The sequence below is a fragment of the Cebus imitator genome, unplaced genomic scaffold (assembly GCF_001604975.1).
Source record: "Cebus imitator isolate Cc_AM_T3 unplaced genomic scaffold, Cebus_imitator-1.0 Scaffold442, whole genome shotgun sequence".
In the NCBI taxonomy this organism is placed as follows: Eukaryota; Metazoa; Chordata; class Mammalia; order Primates; family Cebidae; genus Cebus; species Cebus imitator.
Window position 1 is genome coordinate 1,574,631 of NW_016107757.1, and position 17,682 is coordinate 1,592,312.

At 38.4% G+C, this 17,682-nt stretch overlaps 1 protein-coding gene and 1 long non-coding RNA gene across 5 annotated transcripts in view; one reads left to right on the forward strand and one right to left on the reverse strand.

Moving 5' to 3' along the window:
- Window positions 1-5,407: 5,407 nt before the first annotated feature.
- On the reverse strand, window positions 5,408-12,742 carry TMEM126B (transmembrane protein 126B). Of its 3 annotated transcripts, XM_017510708.2 has the most exons (6): window positions 12,605-12,693; window positions 9,890-10,103; window positions 9,427-9,548; window positions 7,652-7,845; window positions 6,164-6,275; window positions 5,408-5,859 (listed from the first exon to the last, which is right to left on the reverse strand). In XM_017510708.2, the coding sequence occupies exons 2-6, from the start codon at window positions 9,965-9,967 to the stop codon at window positions 5,676-5,678; spliced, it is 690 nt and encodes a 229-aa protein (XP_017366197.1). In that variant the 5' UTR covers window positions 9,968-10,103; window positions 12,605-12,693; the 3' UTR covers window positions 5,408-5,675. The 3 variants fall into 3 exon arrangements, with proteins under 3 accessions (XP_017366197.1, XP_017366196.1, XP_037588080.1); XM_017510707.2 differs by lacking the exon at window positions 9,890-10,103 and having other exon boundaries at window positions 12,605-12,712; XM_037732152.1 differs by lacking the exons at window positions 9,427-9,548; window positions 9,890-10,103 and having other exon boundaries at window positions 5,488-5,859; window positions 7,755-7,845; window positions 12,605-12,742.
- Window positions 12,743-12,754: 12 nt separating this feature from the next.
- The window catches only part of LOC108290756, a 39,761-nt gene continuing 34,833 nt past the window's right edge, over window positions 12,755-17,682 (forward strand). For both annotated transcript variants that reach the window (XR_001819703.2, XR_005197180.1), the window contains exons 1-2: window positions 12,755-14,073; window positions 14,525-14,679. This is a non-coding gene — a long non-coding RNA (uncharacterized LOC108290756). The remainder of the gene's footprint in view (window positions 14,074-14,524; window positions 14,680-17,682) is intronic.

Sequence of the window (17,682 nt, forward strand, 5' to 3'; positions counted from 1 at the left end):
GATATCACTATGTTGCCTAGGTTAGTCTTGAACTCCTGGGATCAAGTAATCCTCCTGCCTTGGCCTCCTAAAGTTCTGGGATTACAGTCATGAGCCACTGTGCCTGGCCTGTTTGATATCACTGTAGCCACTCCGATAACTTTCTTTTCATTAGTGTTAACACAACACAGCTTTCTCTATCCTTTTAACCTATTTGAGTCTTTAGATTTAATGCAGGTTTTTTTTAGGCAGTATATAGCTGGATTTTGTTTTTTGTCTAAATAGGCAATTTCTGGCTTTTCATGGGGGGGGCGTTTAGACCATTTATGTTTAATATGATTTTTATATTCTAGAGTTTAAATCTATCAGCTTTCTGTTTGTCCTATCTGTTCTACATTTCCTTCTGCCTTTTTTTGGACTAGTTGAATTTTTTTCTATTTCATCTCCTTTGGCTTTCTACTAGTTGTAATTCTTTTAAAAAACTGTAATGATTGCTTTAGCACATATAGCACACATGTAGTTTCCTAAGGCTGTCTTTAGAAAGTACCACAAACTGGGTGGCTTCAAACAACAAATTTATTCTCTCACTGTTCCGGAGGCTATAGATCTGTAATTAATGTATTGGCAAGGTTGGTTTCTATTGGAGGCCCCGAAGGAGAATCTGTTTGAGCCTTCTCTGCTAGCATCTAGTGGTTGCCTGCAATCCCTGGTGTCTCTTGGCTTATAGATGTGTCATTCCAGTCTTTGCTTCTGTATTCACATGGTGTTTCCCCTTATGTCTTTGTGGCTTTATGTGGCCATTTTCCCTCTGTGTTGTGTTTGTGTGCTCAAATTTACCTGGTATTATAAAGACATCAGTCACTGGATAAAGTTCATCCTAATCCAATATACTACATCTTAACTTGATTACATTTGCAAACCCCCTATTTCCAAATAAGGACATATTCACAGGTACCAAGCTTAGGACTTACACATATGTTTTGAGGGCACAATTCAACCCACAACAATATCTTTATCATGATCTACTTTCAAGTAATATGTCACTTTGTGTATAGTATTAGAATTTTATATCTTCGTGTCTTCCCTCCTAGTCTTGGAGTTATTGTTGTCATACATTTACTTCTACATGTTATAAAGCACATAATATATAGTCATTTGTCTTTGAAAGGATTTTTTAAAATAAGGAAATTTATATTTACCTACATATTTGCCATTTCTAGTGTTCTTCATTTTTCTAGATTTCCATCTGATATCATTTTCATTCTATTTGAAGTACTTCTTCCTTTAAGATTTTTTAGAATGCAGGCCTTCTGGTGATTAATTATTTCACATTGTGTAAGTCTAAAACAGTATTTGGTTGTAGGATTTTGTTGTTGTTGTTGTAACAGCATATAACATTGTATTTACCATTTTAAACATTTTAAGTATGTAGTTCAGTAATGTTAATTTACATTGTTATGCAACAGATCTCTAGAACTTTTTCATCTTACAAGACTGAAACTCTATACCCACTAAATACTAATTCCTCCTCCCCATATCCCCCAGCCCTTGGTAACCTTCTTTCTACTTTGTTTCTATAACTTTGACTACTTTAGATACCTCATATGAGTGGCATGACACAGTATTTGTCCTTCTGTGACTGCTTATTTTGCTTATTTCACTTTGTGTAATGTCCTCAAGCTTCATCTATGTTGTAGCATGTGGAAAGATTTCCTTCCTAATGCTGTATATTTCATTGTGTGTATTATACCACATTTTCTTTATCTATTAATCTATTGACAGACATTTGAGTTGCTTCCACCTGTTGGCTATTGTGAATAATGTGCAAAGATCTCTTTAAGATCTTGCTCGGAATTCTTCTGGATATATACCCAAAAGTGAGAATGCTGTACCACATGGTATTTAAAAAAAATTTTTTTTGAGGAACCATCATACTTTTTCCATAATGGCAACATTCACAACACAGTGCATAAAAATTTTGGATAGTGGCCATCCTGATGAGTGTGAGGTGATATCTCATTGTGGTTTTGATTTGCATTTCCCTAATGGTTAGTGATGTTGGTGTCTTTTTATATGCTTAGTGGCCATTTATATACCTTTTCATTGATAAATGTTTATTGAAGTCTTTTGCTCATTTTTAGAGTTGTTTGGTTTTTGTTGCTGTTGAGTTGTAGAAGTTCCTTATATATTCTGAATAGTAACCACTTTTCAGATGTATGATTTGCAATTATTTTCTTCTATTCTTTAGGTTGCCTTTTCATGCTGTTGATACCCAGAAGTTTTTCAGTGTGATGTAGTCCCAATTTGCTTGTTTTTGATTTTGCTACATGTACTTTTGATGTCATATCCAAGAAATCGTTGCCAAATCCAATGCCCTGAAGAATTTCCCCCAAGCTTTCTTGTAGTAGTTTTGTAGTTTGCTTTGTCTTTAGGTTCACTAATCTTTTCTTCTGCAATGTGTAATCTTGGGGAGACTTTGGGGTGGATTTCTTTGTTCCTATAGTGGAGCTGGTGGGGTTAAGGGCTACCAAGAATCAATTATTCATGTTTATTAATGTTAGTTTGCCTGTCTTTTAGAATGATGAAGCTAGGGGAGTATGAGTTATACATCTTTGGAAGAATCTTTTTTTTTTTAATGAAGCTGAGGAAGGTGGGTGAACAAATTCTATGAAATTCAACCACATGTGTAAAATACTATATTTTCATTATTAGATTACTGCTTAAACTTGAAAATTCAAAAACTAAGTAGTTAATGCAAGATAAGACAGTTGTACAAAAGCAGAGAGAAAATCAGTACACAATACAACCCAAGCAATGCAGTGCAATGTAATAACAACACAAAAGCACGGGGAAATCACATGGTGAAGGGAGTCAGGGGAAATGAAGAGGTCAGAGTGAAGGTAAGTTCTTATAAGAGGGACCATATCTTAGTTATTATTATACACCTATCAGGGAAAACAGATGATGTAAACACATTTACTGAGCAACTTCTACATGCCAGGTGTGGTATGGTATGGTTCTATGTACTTTACTCTTTATAACCATACTATAAAGCAGTTACTAATATGTTTTAAGAGAAAACAAAGTTTACATAACTTGCTCAACATGTAGTATTATCTTTCATACAATAAGTGATTAATCAACATTAGCTGAATAAGTGAATATATATTTATTCAAATGAAAGATATCTTGTGGCTTCTCTTTGGTGGACATTTCTAATTTTTCTGCCAAAGTGCCAGACTAGACTGATAACTACAGACTAGGAAAAGGACCGTGATACTTGATATGCAGCAATAGTAACAATAATGACAGCTGCTATGGTCTAAATGTTTGTGCCTCCTGAATTTATATTTTGAAATACTAACCCCAAGGTGATGGTATTATGTGGTGAGGCCTTTGGGAAGTGATTAGGTCATGAGGGCAGAGCCCCCATGAAAGAGGTTTTTATGCTTATTAAAGAGGCTCCGGAGAGCTCTTTCGCCCCTTCCATCATGTGAGGACACAAGGCATTATCTATGAACCAGAAAGCATGCTCTCAGACACCAAATCCTAGCTTCCATAACTATGAGAAATAAATTTCTGTTGTTTATAAGTCACCAGTGCATGCTATTTTGTTACAGTAGCCCAAGTGGACTAAGATAGCAGCTAATACATTTAGACTTTGTATGAGTTGGGTCCTGTTTTGATTTACTTATATTAACTCATTTAATATAACACTTTGAGATTGAGTACAGTTTTTATTCCTCATTTGATAGATACAGAGACTTAAATGCAGAGAAGTGAAATAGCTTATTCAAGATCATCCTGTTAGTAAGTAATGAGGCCAAGATTTGAATCTTGAATGCAGCTGCAAGCTGACCTTCACACCTCTGCACTTGTTGCTTTTTTTCACTGTTTCGCCTGGCTTCACCTTTGGGCTCAGGTCCAGAAGGCCAAGGTTTCCCTAATTTCTCCTTTCATGCCTCTTATAGTCACTGTGGCAATTAATGCATTTCAAAGCTAAAGGAATTTGCCAGCGTTTTTTTTGTTACAGAACAATCTGAAGTCATCTAAGGTACAAATTTATTCTGCTTTCTGGTGGTATGAGAGGTGAATTTAAGTCAACCTTGCTGTATTTCCAATATTACCATGTTTTTAATCTCAAAATGAATATGGTTAGGATATGGAGAATGAAATGTACAGTTCCATTCTGTAATTCTTCTTGTCTGTGTTCGTTTTCTGAACTAAGATACATGTGTAGCTCAGGGATGCCTCAGGAGACTCTCAACAAACATGTTGCCTGGCATGGTGGCTCACGCCTGTAATCCAGCACTTTTGGAGGCCGTGGTGAATGGATAACAAGGTCAGGAGGTCAAGACCAGCCTGGCCAAAATGGCAAAACCCCATCTCTACTAAAACTTCAAAAATTAGCTGGGCATGGTGGCATGTGCCTGTAATCCCACCTACTTGGGAGGCTGAGGCAGGAGAATCGCTTGAACCAGGACCCGGGAGGCAGAGGTTGCAGTGAACCAAGACGGTGCCACTGCACTCCAGCCTGGGCTACAGAGTGAGACTCCATCTAAAACAAACAACAAAAAACAAACAAACAAAATACTGTAAACTTTAAGCTTCTTTAGCGGCAAGCACTGAATCTTTGTACCCTTGGTTCCTATCTCAATGCATGGCATACAGGAACTCAATAAATATTCTTTCGCGAAAACTAGATTTGAAGGTTAAAAACAAGTTTTTTAAACTACATACTGAAGACAATTTGCAAATGAGAAGGTAGTGTCAGTGTAGAGAAATGGGCTGTTATTCCCATACCTTCCTTTCTTAAGAACTTCCAATTTCTCCTTCAAAATTTAGCTCAAATATTACTTTTTCCCACCACAGCTTCCCCTTCTGCCTAGTTAACATGCATACCCTCAGTGCCCTTACAGAATTATGTGTATATCTCTCAAATCCTATCATAGTATGTGCTCACACTTCTTATTCCTCGTCAATTGAGTTCTTTCTAGGGAAAAAAGTTATTTCTGTTGAGATTGAGTTTCTGCTCTGTCACCCAGGCTGGAGTGTAATGGTGTGATCTTGGATCACTGCAACTTCTGTCTCCTGTGTTCAAGCAATTCTCTTGCCTCAGCCTCCCAAGTAGATGGGATTATAGGCACACACCACCATGTCTAGCTTTTTTTTTTTTTTTTAGTAGAGATGAGGTTTCACCATATTGGCCAGGCTGGTCTCAAACTCCTGACCTCAGGTGATCTGCCCGCCATGGCCTCACAAATTACAGATGTGAGCCACCGTGCCCGGCTGGAATGTTTATTATACTTAACATAGTGCCTGAGAAATAGCTCAATAAATGTTTGATGAATGAATAAATATATAACTGCATAGATTAAACCTTGAAGCCCAAACCTATTTCCACAGAGGAAAGATGAAACTTTTATTGTTTACATTTACTGAAAGACTTAATATTTATTATCTGTTATATACTAGGCAAAATGGACATACCATGAGGAGATAAAACTTAATCTTACATGTAAGTTGAAACTTTTATTTATTGATTGCATATTGAATATGTATCGAGTATTTGCTATATGCCAGGTAAAAGTCACAGAAACAAATTGTTCAGAGTTACTTTTAACAATTTCAGCAATGCCCGAGTCCACTTGACAAAAACTTCATTCTGCTAATTTAGCAACCATTCATTTTTTTGGTTACTCTTCAGGTACAGTTTTCTCAAGTGTGTTTTCAAATACTGTGCAGTAGCGTAGACTACTAATTACTCCAATCGCAATATGAAAGACTATAGGAATTGGCATTAATTTAACTGGTGTCTGACAAAGCAGCATCCAGTGGAGTAAAACCCTTCCTTTTGGTGGCAGTGGAATGGTATGATACCTAAAAAGAAAAAAAAGAGTTAATCATTTCTCCTGGATATGAATGCTATTAATAGTTTGTTGACTTCTCCAAAACTGATCATTGCTTTTCTAAGTCTGTAATGTAGAGAGCAAAAAGTTAAAAGTTAGCTATTTGAAATACCAAACTACTATATTTTGATTCAAATATATCATAGACAGCTAAAGAATAAACAGAGTTTATTAACCTTAAAAAAAAAAAAAAAAAAAAAAAAAAAAAAAAAAAAAAAAATAAAAAAAAAAAAAAAAAAAAAAAAAAAAAAAAAGAAGGAAAAGGAGCAACTTACTTGGTTGCCAGACGTCCATTTTTAACAAAAGCCAAAGAATTGGGTTGTAAAACACCACATACTATGCCAATCAGTAAACTTCTTAAAACACAGCTTTCCTTGCTTATATTATCTGGAAAACAAAAGTAAATTTGGTTTCCCTTTAAAACTCAAGAGCTGTTAAGATAGTGTTGTACCTCACAGACTAGTTATCTGCACTGTCCTCAACCACAAGTAAACCACAGAAAGAATATCAGAAATTCAAACTCTATGGCATATAAAAGACTAAATGCAGCACATTTTAAAAACACTTTTTATTATATACTTTATCATATAGAGAATTACCTCTTATACATGTGATTGTTGTAGAAGCGGTTTTATTTTATTTTTTGGAGACAAGAGTCTCACTCTGTTGCCCAGGCTAGAGTGCAGTGGTGTAATCTCGGCTCATTGCAACCTCTGCCTCCCGGGTCCCGGTTCAAGCGATTCTCCTGCCTCAGCCTCCCAAGTAGGTGGGATTATAGGCAAGCCGCCACCAGGCTCAGCTGTTTTTCTATTTTTAGTAGAGACTGTGTTGGCCAGGCTGGTCTCGAACTCCTGGCCTAAACTGACCTGCCCACCTTGGCCTCCCAAAGTGTTGGGATTACATGAGCCACCGCGCCTGGCCACACGCAATTTTATAATGACAGAATACTAAACTAACAGACTAGACCTGGATTCTAGGATAACATTTTTATTATTTACTATGTATCAGGAATGTGCTAGGTACATAAAAGAGACCTGATCTCTCACCTTCTGGCCAGTTTATAGGGAAGAAATACATTAGACAAATATTTAAATAATTGTAAGTGTACACAATTCTTTGAAGATAAACTGTATAGAGACTATATCCAGACATCTAATGTGCAATGAGTGAATCAGAGGTCTCCCTAGGGAAAAGATATTTAAGCAGGGACCTGAAGAATGAATGAGGGATAAAGGCTCTATTACTTACTAGTTGTGTAACTCAAGGTCAGGTGAGGGGCAGGAAATGACTATTACGAGCAGGAAAGCCGGTAACATGACAGATATTGTGGTAGGCATTTAACATACAGTATCTTTTAATTCTCACAACAATTCTGTGAGGTGAGTACTATTAGTCTGAATTCACAGATAAGACAACTGAGGCTCAGAGATGAAATGACTTGCTGAATGTCACAAAACCTAAGTGGCAGGAGGTAGGATACTGAAATGATGTGTTGTAAGCCACAGCCAATTCTTTTCCCAGGATGTTGCTTATTAGTCTACTTGAACATGCCTCAGTTTGGGTTTCTTGCTTGTCTATAAAAAGGAAATACTATTTACCTGATTAGGAGGATTGTTGCAAGGATTAAATACGATTAAGTACTTTGTAAACTGTTAGCAATATACAAATGTAAAGAATTATTATTAGAAGTAGCAACAGTATAATGTTAATCAGTAACTTTACTTAGATATAACTACATTATACAATAGTGAATTTAAATTCACCTGAATACAAAGCATCAATTACAAGAAGCTTGTGAGCAACCACAGCAGACAAAAACGGAACTGTAGCCAATGATGCATATGTCTTCAAAGCATCATGTTTGACCTTGAAGGTGTGTCTGAACGTGAAGTTTGCGAATATTCCAGTGCAACCAGCTGCTGTTCCAGTCAATGTCATAGGATATATATTTGGTATTCTAATGGAACAAAAGAAAAATTCAGTTCACTATAACATTGAACTTAATGGATATAGCCTTTCCTGAAAAGTTGTTATTGTATATTTACTCAGTATCAAATATATCTTGAGCACTCACTATGTGAAAAGTATTTCTAAGTGCTTAAGATAGGAGAGTAAACAAAGCAAAAGAAAAAAAGAAAATGAAAGAAAATCCCCACCCCTCGGAGAACTTGTATTCTAATAAGAGGACATGATTCTCTTTCTGAGAATATTTAGAGTAGTTCTAAAATAGAGCTCTTTTAAATAATTTTGGCCACAAATAAATATAAATATGTTCCAATGTAGCCAAATTTGATGAGCTACCCAAATCCAAGAATACCTTTTCTGTGACTAAAAAGAGTTACTTTGCTTAAGTTCATCTAAAAAAAAAAGCTGTTTACATTTGGTTAGGCCTTCCATTTCTTCATTAGTCCAGATACATTTAAAATAATTTGTCCAAGATTTACAAAACTTTATCTAAAAAAATCTGATCTAGTTTTCTTATTAAGACCCATAGCTAGGGCCGAGCGCGGTGGTTCACGCCTGTAATCCTAGCACTTTGGGTGGCAGAGGAGGGTGGATCATGAGGTCAGGAGATCGAGACCAACCTGGCTACTGCCATGAAACCCCATCTCTACTAAAAACACAAAAAATTAGCCGGGCGTGGTAGCGCGCACCTGTAGTCCCAGCTACTCAGAAGGCTGAGGCAGGAGAATCGCTTGAACCCAGGAGGCGGAGGCTGCAGTGAGCCGAGATTGCGGTGCACTCCAGCCTGGGTGACAGAGCAAGACTCCATCTCAAAAAGAAAAAAAAACAAAACGCACACCTAAATCCAGAAACGAAGATCAATTGTCCTTTGATTTTATTATTGAACTCTGTTCATTTAAAAGTCAAAATGGCCAGTCTGGCCAACATGGTGAAACCATCTCTACTAAAAATACAAAAGTTAGCTGTGTGGTAGTAGTAGTACATGCCTGTAATCCCAGCTACTTGGGAGGCTGAGGCAAGAAAATCACCTGAACCCAGGAGATGGAGATTGTCGTGAGCCCAGATTGCACCACTGCACTCCAGCCTGGGTGACAGAATGAGACTCCATTTCAAAAAAAAAAAAAAAAAAAAAGTCAAAATGGTAATGTGAGACTGAATTTATACCATGGAATCTGTATTCCCTTTTGCTGTACTAAGTACTGTGACTGAAATAATCAATCCTAAACTGATTATAATTATTCACCAATTAAATATAAGTACCCCCCCAAAGGGTTTTCTCCTAATTACTTTTAATTAAAATATATTTAGTGCACAAATGTTTTAGCAATACTTTTGGATACTTTTAAGAAACATAAGAAATTATCCACAATCCCAAGTATTCCAACAAACCACTATTTTCATCTCTTCTTGTTTTCCCCATTCTTTTTTTAAAAGATGTGTTCTTCATAACCAACACAAAGAATAGGATCTTAGATAACAGAACAAATAACAAAGAATTGCATCTCAGAAACAACGGCAATACAAAAAACTTGCAAATAAAATGACTGACTTTCAGCCTGGGTATTTCTCTTACATTTCTTTTTTAAGACATTCAAATTTTTTTTCTATGATTTCTATGATCATTGATCTTCTGAGTTTTACGTCTTCTAGAAAAGCACTGGGCTGACCATGCGTATATGCTGTCATCTTGACATCCTGGAAAAGAAAATTCCAGAGCCATAACAGCTAATGATATTAATATTACATAATACCTTACAGAATTCTACAGATTCAGATTTAAAAACATTTACAGTTTAGTAGTGTGTCAGGTACTATGTCATCTGCTTTCACATACTTTATGTTAATAATTCAATAATATTCACTGAGCTCTTATTATCTGTTAGACACTGGCTTTTTGTTATATATTTTTTTCTTGCTAAACATCCTACAATGCACAGATACTGGCTTTCTCATTCACACATGAACCTAAGAAATTGGTAGTATGATGATTATCTCTATACAGATGAGAAAAGTGAGTTTCTGAAAGGTTCGCTTGCCTTAAGATTTAGTGTAGAAGGATGACATCCTGATACTGTTTCTGTTTTCCTTACGGTTTTCCCCTCTCCTGATTCCATGAAGGTAGTCAGGCCCTTTGTAGTTGTCCTACTAGTTCTTCAGATGGGGAAGTGGAAACAGTGGCTACTTATTGACATCTCTATCCTCAGTTTCTCTTGAAAGACTGAGCTTATTTTGGAAATAGTGTTGTATTTCCTGGAGAGGTAGGAGAGAGCAGGGATTGCCTTGGAGAACAGCTAGAGAGAAAATCAGAAAGAGGGACACTGCTCCAGAAAGGGAACAGGCAGTGGATGGTGGCTACTACTTTGGAGTACATAAATTATATATCCCGTTCCCTATTAGCACCTGTGGTGGAAGCAGAGCCTTTGTGAGAAATGGGCATGTGGCAGAGCAGAGGCCCATGGCACTGGACTCCTCGGTTGTAAGGTTCTTGTGTCCTAAGTGTGATAAATAGACAGCTGCCAATGTCAAAGGACCAGGAAGATTTGGCCAGTAGCATCTTAACAGAAACTAGAGAGGTTAAAAAACAAAACGGCCGGGCGCGGTGGCTCAAGCCTGTAATCCCAGCACTTTGGGAGGCCGAGGCGGGTGGATCACGAGGAGAAGAGATGGAGACCATCCTGTTCAACATGGTGAAACCCCGTCTCTACTAAAAATACAAAAAGTTAGCTGGGCATGGTGGCGCGTGCCTGTAATCCCAGCTACTCAGGAGGCCGAGGCAGGAGAATTGCCTGAATCCAGGAGGCGGAGGTTGAGGTGAGCCGAGATCGCGCCATTGCACTCCAGCCTGGGTAACAAGAGCGAAACTCCGTCTCAGAAAAAAAAAAAAAAAAAGCAAACCCTGCACTCTCAGACAGGATCCTTTCTGAAGTTTTGCTCTGGGCAAGACTATAGGGTCTCTGTGAAAAGTCTTAATAACATTTGTTAAATCCAAACATGTGGTTGCAAATGTTTACCTACTACAGCAGCAAGTGGAAGGTCTATTGATGCTAAGTTCAGTGCTTCTTACTCTTTTTCCTCTAAATTAGCCAAACGGCCTCTTCACAAATTTACACTAATCCCAATTTTAATGTTTATATTAAAGGCAAATACTAAATCTCAAATTAAGGCAAGAGAATTAGAGTGGATGAAGCATAATGAACACAGAAGATACTTAATAAACCAGTGGTTCTCAACCTTCAGCACGCACAAGAATCACGTGGGGTATTTATTTGAAATGCAGTCTCATGAACTCCCTCCTGAGATAACTGGATTCAATTAGCGTAGGATGAGGCGTAGACTCTCCATTTTAATACCACCAAGGGTTTCCGATGCTGTAGTCAACGGACATACATTGAATATCACTGTAATACTCATTTGCTCAATGAGCAGTATGTACCAATCCTAACTACAGAAGGGCCAACTAATTATCCACAGCTCCTGCTCCTGGCATCAACATACAGAAGGTATGGGCTCCTTTTAACCTTCTCATGGTGTTACACAGTGAGTAATAATGGACCAGTTTCTTTGTCTGCATCATTGCACAACTGTACTCGATATTTTTCTGTAACATTTCTGGAGAGGGCAGGTGGAAAAAAGGTAAAAGATTTTACAAATTACAAATTTTCAGGGACTAGACTTAATCTTTTGCCTCTCCCTGACACCCAAATGTAAAGTATAAGAGACAGTAACATCTAAGGGAGATTCTATACCTAACCCATCTATTGTACTAAAAGGGCAGATGCCAATAACATGAGTAACCATAAACCTTAGATAAATTTTTGTTCTGCTCTCATCCAATTCATTGAAGTCCCCAATCTCCCACCAAAAACGAAAAACAAAACAAACTTCCAGGCAACATCCTCTACTAATCTCCTACCTAGTCTACACCCTAAACTCTCTATAGGGAAAACAGACACCCAGGATTATGATTACAGGACAGCAAATACTGAATACTGAAAACAAAACAGGAAATATTTATTGAGTGCTTAAGCTTTCCAAGGCACTGTCGAAGAATCAACTGCTTTCATTACACCCCTCCCCTTTTAAGGCCACTCAACTAATCACCACATTTATACCACTAAGACTGCATATATGTAGGTTTATAGTTTGCAAAGCATTTGACGGTTTTGTAGTGCTTTCAGGTGTATTATTTCACCTAACCTTTAGAATTTCATTCGATGTTCGCTCATCATTTAGGGCATACCTGGTATATGCCAGGCCTCCCGGTAATCCCGTCCTTGGGAATCCACAACGTAGTGAGAGTTTAGAACAATTTAAATGCAGAATGAGAGAATGACATAAACAAAAAACCCAGCAAACCAAGAAAAGGCAAACGATCTAGCCAGAGGAAGCATGGGAAGGCTTCCCGGAGGAAGTGACATTTAAATCAATGCCCGAAAGAGAACAATTTGGCACAGGAGTTGGGATGGATAGAAGCCGGAAAATATTCCAAGTTGAAGAAAAGGCCTTTGCAAAGACCTGGAGACAAGAGAAAACAAACTGCAGATAATGAGGACTTGATTTTAGGTGTTCTACGTTCTCTCCGCCTCTTTCCACAGCAACTGGAGACTTAATCGACCGCTCCTTGCATGGACTTGGGAGCTGTGTTCTTTAACTTTTCAAAACTCCTTTACATGTATCATCTTAGAAGAGTCTGCCAACACTTTGAAGCTGCAGAAATCACCCTCACTATACCACTTCGGGTTTCCGCCTACCTTGGGCGCTTCCTCAGCTCCCACCGGCTGCACACCTGAATCCAACTTAGCCCCAACCTCATGCCCGAGCGCCGCCATTTTGATGGCTCACGTGACTTGCAGGGGGCGGGGACCCAGAACGCCCTGGGCGGGAAGTGGTGCTGATTTACGGCTCACGCCACTCGCTTGCAGCCTGGGCCGGCCCCAACTCAGTCAAAAGCCGCGCCCTCCATCCTGACTGTGATTGGGCGCAGAATCTAGAAATTACGGCCACTCATTTGCTTAGAAGAGGTCCAGAGGCTTGCGGGCCCGCCCCCCTCGCCAGTCGAGTATTTCCTCCTCTTGCTATTTGTCAGTCTAGCTACCGCTTCTGCCCGCGTCTTGCGGGTAAGATGGGGCGGTCCGAATTTTGGAATGTTGCTGCGCTCCTGCCTCTCCTCAGGGCAGCTCTGTTAGCTGGGAACTAGCTGCCTGTACCTTTCAGTCATTGAGGGAACTCGCCCCTTTGACCTGGCCTGTGTGTTAAAGCTGTGCTTCTCGGGCACCTCCTCCTCAAAACCCCCAACCAGCCGCCAAGCGCCATCAGAGCAGCCCCGACTAGCCTCCTCCCCTCCCAGCCGTCTGACTCCTCTCCCCAGTCTGTAGTCCCCTCATTTCCATCCTTAAGCCCCGCTTGGAAAGAGACCGGAGAGAAATTTGCCCACTACCCACTGAGAAGACCCGCTTGTCAGCAGTGTCTCGGGGTGGGGGGCACTGCAAGGCCTGACGCTATTTTGTGAGCGTTAAATGCCCAGCAGTATCTCCCAGACCGGCAACCCCCGACCCTCCAGTCTCCATGTCTTAGAAAAGCCAAATTCGAGAGTTATATAATTTCTAGTGCTGCTGTTGCTCCTGCCTGAGGAAACACTTCATCGCGTGAAGGGTGCAGGACATTTCAGTGCTCTTCCCTAAAAGAACGGGGCTTGGGCAGGGGTGGTCAGCGGTGGCAGAGAAATGTCCTGTCTTTTCTGCAAAAGGAAGGTGGGTAGTTTGAAGAGAGATTGAGAGAAAAGGTGGATGTGAAAGCCAAGCAGCTGCACTTTCTCATTTAGGAAATCGCGGACCGTTTGCATAGCTTATGCTTACATGTCTAATACTACTACGGCGTCTCTGAAAACACCTCTGGGAGAAGGTTTGGCTTCTCTTGAAGTTTCAGTGTTTTTCCTTGCCGGATAGGGAGCTGCTTGCATGCGAAGAGATGGCATAATGTGAATGACTCCAATGTGAAGAAATCTCCTTCGCCAACTCATCCTGCATCAAGTGCCCATTGAGTAGTACTGTCACTTTAATGTCTCCATGCCAAGGGATTGCTTTCCTTTTTTTCAATCCTCTCGGTTAATACATGGGAGGATCAGAATCAGAGGGGCATTAAGGATCAAGCCTGGGGGCTTGGAGAGCACAGAAGAAAAAAATGAAAGTGACAGCAGGCTGGATCCTGAGTTACTGAGAGGGTGAGATCTGGAACTTCTGATCAGTAAATAGAAGGGGGCCTTTTCAGTGTGTGTTCTGCCCCAGAAAACTGTTCAAACTCACCTACCTTTTTAGAGACTGGAGTCAAAGAGGTTTTTAAAAGAGTTTTTTGGGAGGTGGGGGTTAAATTTTTCTCGACAGATTTGAGGATCTTTATCATCATCTTTGAATTTGACCATGTATAAAGTCATGAGACAGCTGTCTAAATTTGGTTTGTGCCTTAATTGAGTTAGTTATTGAACTTCCAAAAATGTTGCTGAGGCGGAATTTGAGTACCGTTTTTTATGTTTACAGTAATTTTCCCAGTTTTTAAAAACAGTCTAAAAATTGAAAAACTTGAAAAACTCAAAAATTACTTTTCTGTAAACTCTGGGCAGTGTATGAAGTTTAGTTGTGGGAAAAATACATCATTATTTTCTTTGTCTGACATAGAAGACTCAGCCTGGATTTCAAAACTGAACAGTGAAGTGGTTTGCAACAGTTACCTGGCTCTTGGCCTCAATCCAGTTGGATCAAACTGAGACTTGAAAAGAGATCTTGAATCCTGTGGCAGCGAAAAGACCCAAGAATGCCAGTCAAGAAGAAAGGTGGGCTATGAGGTTCCTATATAATATTTCTCCCTTTTCTTGGTTCTGGTACTTGTAATTTAAATTATTCCATTTGAGAGTAAAGTTTTGCTTCAGTTGGGGGGAATGTTTATTGTAATACAGTTTCATTGGTACATCATTCAGTAATATTATTTTGCTAAAGTAAAAGGAAGTAGGAGCATAGTATTTATTGATAGACATTTACAGTTTCATAAATCAGGTTGTTTATATCACCATTTGTAATAAGAATAGATTTCTTATCGCAGATTTGGAATCTTCTTTGGCTTGTTTTCTTAGCTAGTTAAAGGTTACTTTTAAGCAATCTTTAAAAAAGAAACTTGTACATTGGAACTCTTCCTTATGGGTTTAATGTTTATCAAGCTAATTACAGAGTTGTGAAAGATAGCAAAGTAATTTAGTTTGCACTAAACAAAATTATAGCTTTATCATGTATCTTTTGGTTAAAAAATAGATTTCTTATTTGGATTTATTTTTTTGATAAAGCACAACTTTCATGACTATTGTGCTTTTCCAGATACATGCATTATCTAATAACATGACTGGCAAGTTCCCCAAATGCGGCGAACACCTATTTTTTTCCTTCCTCCTCAACAACGTTTATTATTGGACTTGATCAAGATCTGGTGAATTCCTGAAGCATAGTTGATTATAATCCGACCTTGGGAATTTAATTTAGCTTAGATGTACTCCAGGTTAACTTAGTTCCAAAGGATTCTAGTTTGGGACTCGTTTGCCAAACCAATTTAGCAGTTTGGTGGTATTTTTGTTTTGTTTTGTTTTAATCCGATATGAAAGATGAGATCAAATGTAAAGAGTTTCTCAAGAGTTTTGAATCAACATTTATATGAACATCTTTGAACTCTGCTGCACTGGGTTAATATAGATCCAAATGTCCAGCTACATGAGTTGGTTCAATCTGAAACTAAAGCTCTGAATGAATTGTTGGGTAAAGTGAAACTTATGTCTGCATGGTGTTTAATTCTTCTACCTGTGGATTTGTTAGGGATGTTGAGAAAAATTATAATCACTGAGATGCCTTATCCAAGCTGATGTTTGTAGAGATGGACAATGTTATATAAAATTTTGGAACACCTAGAATTGTGATTTTTGCACACTGGGATTTAAGATTGGGATTGTTTCCTCTCCCTGCTGTTTCTAATAATACCAGTGACAGAAGTAAACTGTCTCTGAGATTTTGAAGCCACACCTGTCCAGACCAGACAGAATTGGTTTATTTACAACAAGAATAGTTTTGGGAATGTACCCAATAAATGATATGGCTCTTTGACTTATTTAACTTTATGTGCATTTTTATTCTTTCTATCATTGCTGTAGACAGTTTCTTTTGTATTACCTTAATTTGAACTAATAATGAAATTAAACACATCGTGTGTGTCTGTGTGTGTGTGTGTGACAGAAAGAGAGAAAGAGAGAGAGAGGAAAAGAGTGAGAGGGAGAGAGAATGGGAAGGGGGAGGCAGAGAAAAAGGGATAAAAGATAAAAAGGTATGTGGGAAGGAGGAAGAGGAAGCTCAATTGATATTCTAAGCAGGTTAATTAGGAAGCTTAGAACTTAAGGTTTCTAAACCCCATAGACTGACTTTCTTAGAAGTTCTTCCCTTCAAAAAACTGTTACAGGAATTGCTGATACATTGCTGAAATTATAATACTTTAGAAGAATTTCCTCTTCCCTTCTTTCTCTTTTTCTTTTCCTTCACCTCCATTCTTTTTTTTTCTTCTTTTCCTTCTTCAATAATGGGTTGACTGATGGATTGAATTTGTTAAGGAATCAACAAGTTCTAATTAGCAAAACAAGTGTATATTTCTATGATACTAAAGTATATGTTATATAATTTTCTTTATAAACTGGTCTGGAGAAACAATGTATCTTGCATTTAATCTCTTAAAACTGTTAGTATTATGATACCTATTCTTGAATATTGTAGACAACAAGCCAAACAAGTTATTATGTGTGCATTATATTTTTCTTTTCTTTCTTTTTTCTTTTTATTATTATACTTTAAATTCTGAGATACATGTGCAGAACATGCAGGTTTGTCACATAAGTATGCATGTGCCATGGTGGTTTGCTGCACCCATCAACCTGTCATCTACATTAGGTATTTCTCCTAATGCTGTCCCTCCCCTAGTTCCCCAACCCCCGACAGGCCCCAGTGTGTGATGTTTCCTTCCCTGTGTCCATGTGTTCTCATTGTTCTGCTCCCACTTATGAGTGAGAACATGTGGTGTTTGGTTTTCTGCTCTTGTGTTAGTTTGCTGAGAATGATGGTTTCCAGCTTCATCCATGTCCCTGAAAGGACGTGAACTCATCTTTTTTATGGCTGCATACTATTCCATTGTGTATAGGTGCCACATTTTCTTTATCCAGTCTATCATTGGTGGGCATTTGGGTTGGCTGCAAGTCTTTGCTATTGTGAACAGTGCTGCAATAAACATACATGTGCTTGTGACTTTATAGTAGAATGATTTATAATCCTTTGGGTATATACCCAGTAATAGGATTACTGGGTCAAATGGTATTTCTGGTTCTAGATCCTTGAGGAATTGCCACACTGTCTTCCACAATGGGTGAACTAATTTGCACTCCCACCAGCAGTGTAAAAGCGTTCCAATCTCTTCACATCCTCTCCAGCATCTGTTGTTTCCTGACTTTTTAATGATTGCCATTCTAACTGGAGTGAGGTGGTATCTCATTGTGATTTTGATTTGCATTTCTCTATACTGGTGATGATGCGCTTTTTTTTTTCATATGTTTGTTGGCCGTGCATTATAATTTTCATTGGTTAAGCTTACTATCTATACTCTATGTAATATAAGAACAGTATTTTAAAGTTTAACCTTGATTTATTCTGCAGGGATCACTGTCCCCTGTCACCTTGAGTCTTTTTCTCTCTTCATTGTTACATGTGGTAGACATGATGAAAGAGCTAGACTTAATGTAATTCTAAACAATAACTGTCCC